At 41.0% G+C, this 6,886-nt stretch overlaps 1 protein-coding gene across 1 annotated transcript in view; it reads left to right on the top strand.

Annotated features, from left to right (window-relative positions):
* Positions 1 to 386: 386 nt before the first annotated feature.
* LOC122395483 (pituitary homeobox x) overlaps positions 387 to 6,886 on the top strand; it is a 42,964-nt gene continuing 36,464 nt past the window's right edge. The window contains exon 1 of the mRNA XM_043393108.1: positions 387 to 678. Coding sequence (XP_043249043.1) covers positions 387 to 678 — 292 coding nt within the window. The remainder of the gene's footprint in view (positions 679 to 6,886) is intronic.

Raw genomic sequence — 6,886 nt, 5'->3', positions numbered from 1 at the left:
GCCAACGCGTAGCGACGGTACGCGTCGCATCATCGGGCTTCGACTCTGACGAGATTTTGGCCGACCGAACCTATGACGAAGACGTTATCACCAGTGTCGTTAGCCAAACGAGATCGACGAAACGTAGGAACCGGGATCGTTGAGTTTCCGACGCGAGGAAGCGAATGCCCGTTCGTCGACGGTGACGAAGGAACTCCAGCCGACGGCCATCGCCAGTGGAGGAGCACCGTTTAACGAGGGAAGGACTAGGTTCGCGATCAGGTGTGCGACAGGCGGATGCGACCGTGAAACGAAGAGTCGAAAGGACGTCTCGTTCGACGAGATCTCGCGCGTAATTTGGCCTGCCGCGGGCCGGTGGTTGATCCTGCGTCGCGTTGTTCTATAGTATGGAGCGGGGCGGCGGGGGCGGGGGGAGCCTCGAACTTGCCGGGGGCGGAGGCGGTGGTGGCAACGCGGATTTGTGCCTTCAGGATCTCGTTACGGGATCGACAACCGGTCTATCGGTCCAGCATCATCAGCACACGTCTGCCACGGGGTCCATGGCCGGACACCAGGGCGAACACATTCAGGCGCCGATGCAAAATCTCAATCTTTACGGAAACCCGCACCACGACGCGTCCATGTTACACAACTCCAGTTACCAGCTGCTTCACGAACCTCTGGAGAAACTAAAACGTGGTGAGTCGGTCACAACACCGAGGGTCGTTCGACCCTCCTACTTGATCCTTAACCCTCTATTGCATAACCGATCGGGAGCCTCATGAAAACAATCCCCGCAAAGGTGTACGGTTTACTAGATCACAATTATTGTTTGCGTCGAATATTAATTCGTTCCTACAAGCTCGAGAAGAACATTTTACTGGGTTCAATCACAATCTTTTGTTACAGACGCAATAATTTGTTTTTCGAAAGATAACTACTCGTGCAATAGAGGGTTAATACATTTTTATATCGAGCAATAGAATCCGCGAACTTTGATACTCGATCTTGTAGAATCGTACGAATTCTAACGTCGAAAACTAACATAGGAGACTCTAAATCTCTTTACGTGGTCGTAATTACAAGTGCAATTGGTGCATTACAGACTGTATACGTTGTGCACAGCAGCCATTGGTGAATCAAGCTGGAGTGACCGTGTTAAACCGGGTTGGTGAAGGTTATAAAACCAGAAAATAACATCCCTTCATAATTATTTGGCTACAAACGAAGTCCAATGTGCAATATTGTATACAGTTTGAGAGTTTTCAAAATTATACTGTGAGAAAAATTGAATGAGTTTTTTACTACCAGGGTTCATACAAATATAAATAAGAAATGGAAGTTCGTCGATGATTCTCTGATTTATAATGGGAAATTGCAGAACAATATTTATTTCACTGTATCAAATTTTGGTTGCTATGTTAGGTCTCGACCGATCCTCGAAGACTACTTTCTGACGAATGTTTATTTTAACTAACGTATACTCTCACTGAAGTATATATGCCTTATTATACTTCGTGCTTTAGAAGTATTTTACTTTGTAACTCTGAAAAGGACTACACAGCTTTCGGTTTAAACATTGGTTTAGTCGTACATTAATCCCCTAACTGTCAAACTGTTCATTATTTCCAAATAAATTTCTCTACCTTTACATAACGCATTCTATACGACACGAGTAAAGAAAGAACAACAAATGTATATTTTTAACGTTCATTTTCAGTCCAAACACGATTATAAATTTTTATCGCCATAAACATAATTTATTCCCATAAACGGAAATATTTTAATTTATAATATAATTCAATCGTAACTGTAGTTAAAATTGAATTAACGAATATGAAAATATAAGTAGTCTTTAACCTCGGATACCTATGTTGCCAAATATTTTCAAACTACATTTTAGCAGTATGTTAATTAATTTTCTTACTATCAGCAACCAGTGCTATTAACAAATAATTTTAAAACGATGTAAGCGCTCGTATTCTGTGACACGAAGCGTCGAAACGTAACCACGCTTTCGTTTAACATGGAAATCAGTGAAAAGAACCTAAGCATTCGACAACTGGGATTAAGTCGAGTGTCAAGAAAGGTGACACAAGTATAATTGCTTTCTTTTGTGTCTCAATCGAGAGTCGATAGGAGGCTCGTTGCTTTCTCCTTCGTCGCGTATCCACGGTATCGCGATAATCGCTTGTACGAGCTTGTCAATTCATCTGGTTTTGTTATTTGCGATATCATCGATTTCGTTCATTCCAGCGACAAATACACGTCGCATTCCTGTTCCCAAATCGTGCACTGCGTCGTTCGCGTTATCGTTCATCTTTTCAGAAAATCTCGTATCGTTTGACGCAGCAACCATGACGCCCGCCAAGCGGAATTGATACTATTCTGCTTTGTTCCAAGCGCTTGCCATTGTTTGCATATTCCTTCTCGACTACTATAAAATTTCAGAATCTTGACCGTAACACGATAATAAAAAATAGATACAGTATTAGAATAGAATTCGAGAAACTTCAGCTGCGTTATTTTCTACTTCGTTAAGATCTTATGAATTTTCCAAGCCTGAATATGTCCGAAGGATACAATAAATTTCAATTTCGATTCGAATTAATAGGGCGTCGAAAATCAAATTCTCGATTCGTTCGACGCCGATGTATTTTGAACTAAATTAACGGTGCTCGATATAAACGTTGCATGACATTTTTGTTGCAATATCAGTGAACATTTTCGTGCGATGAAGCAACATAGTACGTCGGTGCTTGTCAGGTGCCAGCCGTGTACAGATAAAACATTAGTACGAATAGCTTTGATAAGCACCGCGCCCATCGTGTTATTCCAGCTCTGATACGACATGACGAATAAAATTTCGGACCCGTTCCGTGTTAATGCGATCGGAGAATTAGCTACCGCCGAAAACGGATTAAAACTATTCGATAAATCGAGCGGATCTCTCGTTCGGCTGACCGTATCAGCGCATTTTCTTCTCGTTTAATTGAGCGGCTGTTGAAATATTCTTCTCGGAGAAATCGACGATTAATGATTTTAAATATTAACCGAGCAAACTAATTCTGTGTTAAGTGCAACGAAAGTGACAGATTTTTGCTTTAAATGTGACCTGAACGATAATATAGTAATACGAATACTTATTGGTAAAATATTATTGTCAATTTTGCATATTTCTCTTTTGCGTATCAATTCTTTGGAGTATTCTGCATGGAAAGGTGTAAGGGTACGATGTTTAAAAAATAGTATTTCACGAGCTAGCTCACCTATCTTAGTTATCTTGATAGTAAGAGTTTCTTAAACGCGTGAGAAAATTCAGAATTTGTACTGCAATATCCTTTTCTCCGTAATGAAACGTCGATTAATAGACATTGCAAATTATTTAAACGTACTTTCGTACGATTACAAGGTATTAAACACTATCAGTATCTCTACCGCGCCACTAAATATCAACAAGCACGATAAATAAAAATATTTAAACGACGGAATCGACGAAACAGAAAATTCCAGTGGAAGTTTGGCGCTTATCGTCTCCCGTGGCACCATTAGTCCGTCGCGACCCGATTTTGTCATTTAAGAGTAAAACACACCGTTAACGGGACGAGCGATGCGTCGGGCCCGAGATAAAGAACGAGACAAACAGTGCGTGAACAAACATTGAAGCCAAATTCCGGTATCAGTCGTCGGTGCTACGCGGCAAAAGAAAACGAATAAAGAGAGAGTCGTTTATTTCATCGACCGTGGAAGAATTCAGCTGCACGTACAGCGAAGTCGAGGACGAAGACGATCTCTCAGTGGCGCCACCACCTGTTTTGTGATTCATTAACTCACCGGCTTATCGGGATAAGGCAGACTTATCCGGGGCTCGAACCCGACACTGCGGCTAAACCCGATCTTATTCCAATGGCATCCCACCTATCCCCGTTTCAGTTTCAGTCCCGGAGCCAGTAGCTCCCACTTCCACGCCGCAGGTACTTCGGTTCCGCTCTTTACGAAAATCGCGGACTTTTCTCCGTTACGCGTTCGCCCGATCGTACCACCACCCACCTCCTCGTGCCTGGGCTCATCCGATTAATTCGACTCGAATTCGGTGCGCCGGGCCGCGTTGATCGGTTAAGTGAATTGGGATTTGCGTCGACCGACGCCAGCTACCCGGATGTTCTGTTTAACGACTGTAAGACGATCCTCCGGAATAATCTTCATTTACTTTCAGAAAAGTAGAAACTCGTTGACTCTCGTGCGTGATTAATAAACGATATCGAGTCACTGATTTTAGAGGGCCAGGGGTGTTCGATTACCAACGATTTTTCCTTTAAGAAACGCAAGGAACAAATATGTCGAGAAATTTTTAATAAGCTTACATGCCCTATCAGTGCAAGGTGTTATTAGCACGGTTTGTCCAGCGTCGAAATCCGGCTTCGATTTCGAGGAAAAGGGAACCCTTCGGAAAATCTGTTATCCCTTTCGACCAACGCCAATATCCCAATATTTTGTCAACAGGGTGGCATACGGGCTGCTCTGGCTTTTCGATCCTGCCCCCCTCCGTAGTCATTAACTACCCCTTTATTATAGCGCGGTCTCTGCGATCGAGTCTGGCAGATGCGCCAAAGTCAACCCTTGGTGCCTTCGTCTAATGGTGTTGACAAATTGCTCGGCTAGCCGCTAGGTCTTCCCCAGGGACGCCGCAGTGAAACTCTTCTAGGCCACAGACTCATTGGCATTTAGACGCGCGATCTTTCGGATCACTGCACCATCGGAATAAGATGCATCGGGGTCCTTTCAGCCTCGATTTTTCGCCATATAAATCCTAACGCGCGCTGAGCAATTGGAATCGTCATGGTCGCCACATTTGTCATTCTTCGAGTCACGTGACGTTTGCATTCAGTGACGAATCAAAGTTAAAACTCATCGTAATGGAATACACAGTTGCTCGACGCGAAGCATTTATTAAAATTTATTATCAAAATTCTTGTTTGATTCGAACAACAAACTCCAATGTTTGGGAGTACGAACTCTTGGGCATACATTCTCAAAAGCGAATTTTAAAAAACTAAGTAAATGAATGGAATTTCAAGGGGTTAAAATTTTTGAAAAGCGTTGAAGATGTTTGGATAAATTGGCAATTTTCTAATGGCGTACCTTTTTCCACGCGTAGTAGGAATATTATAGACTAGCCGGAGCTAGTTAAGTTGCTCGATGAGCCGAGCCATCAAGTCGATTTTCCGGCTCGATTTTCTCGATCACCGAGGCAATCGTGGCGGTCTTCTAAGCGCGACAGGAACCAAGCCCGTAGGATCAACATAGAAATGAACTGATTTCCTTCCCATTATCTCAGCTGCCGTGGCAAGGTAGGAGCCCGTCTACCTCAGGAACGAGGTTTGTGTACTCAGTGGGTTTCGATTGAAGTGGGCTGGGTCGGTGTCGAGGGTCGTTCCGTCGAGGAAATTTCTGTGCGTGCCGATGTGTGAGAACCGGGGCTCCCGAACGAAAGGAAACCATGCTACCGTCGCGAAAGTTTGCTACCCCTCGAGGTGTAATTTTAGAAGTGTTTCAAAATATAGCAGGTTCTTTCCAACCCGAAGCGACGTTTTCATATTTTTTCATAAGAGAAAGAATTTTATTTAAAATCCGTGAAATGTTCTGCAAGCTCTTTTGTTTCCAGGCGATTGGAAACTATCAACATTCAAGCCATATAATGTGAGTAATTAAAAAATATATGGACCGTTTATTTTGAAAGTGGTTCATGCTTAATTTAATGTAAATTTTTCATGTATAACTAGTCCGTGTTTAATTTCTTAAAAAATTCCCATGTTTTGTACAATTTAAAATTGGTTGGTAAATGAAATTGCATAATCATCGATTATGAAAGTGGTGTAAGTCCAATTGACAGGTGTAGGTGGCTTAGCAGATGGTTGCCGATGGTTATTATGATGTAATAACACAATGTAGAAAACATGATAAATGCATTTTACATGAAATGAAACGAGTCAATTTGGTTTCAATAAAAAATCTTCAAAATGCGATTAAAAAACAGATAAGAAAAAACACTAATGAAGAACAGGTAAATTGGTTGCAAATATGTTGGATGAGATTTCTCAAAAGTGCACCATACACTATTTTATATAAAACATCGATGAAGGACAAAGAATTTAAAACTATAAATTTATTACCTACACGTCATTTAAGACCGCTAAAATTTGAAAAAATCGCCCTGGCGTCTTTGTACCATGATGCCAGGCCTATAACTTATGAAAAATATAAAGACATCAAGCAGTTATTACCTTATATACCTCCGGTGCATCATGCATATTTCGAAACACTGCCACATGCAGAGCATAAGTAAATACTATCAATATCTTGTAATTTTAACAATGTAATTAGCGTCTAAAATTAAAAATACTACTTCTATTTTGTGTCGTGTCATTATTTGAAAACAAAATTGGATCAATATGAAGTATATTTTAAGTGATATTTGATTTTTCAAAATTGAAATTAAACGACTTTTACAACTGTCTAATTTTGAAAGTGGTGTAAGTCCATTTGCAGCCCGTAAATATACATCAGTTTAGTAAAATACGTCTAAAACAAATTTATATAACCAAATTACATATTGATAAAACAGTAGAAACATTGTCAGACTTCATATAATTTGCCTAAATTTTTTAATTAACAGATATGTTAGCCATTAATTTTCTCGAAACAAGAGAAAATGGACTTACACCAGTTTCAAAATAAACGGCCCATATGTAGATCTGGATGGTACTCGTGAACTTTGATGAACTTACAAAAATAGAAATAGGTGCTACGAGGAACGCTAGATTAAGTAGATTCCAATTGTCTGCAAACAATAGGTTAACCCCATAGAACTCTTTGATCCGACAGTCAACGCGTTAACCAAATGAAC

This window comes from Colletes gigas, unplaced genomic scaffold (assembly GCF_013123115.1).
Source record: "Colletes gigas isolate AHSC1104 unplaced genomic scaffold, ASM1312311v1 Colletes_gigas_Sc00001, whole genome shotgun sequence".
NCBI classification, from domain to species: domain Eukaryota; kingdom Metazoa; phylum Arthropoda; class Insecta; order Hymenoptera; family Colletidae; genus Colletes; species Colletes gigas.
This window is presented reverse-complemented; position numbering and strand designations above follow the sequence as displayed.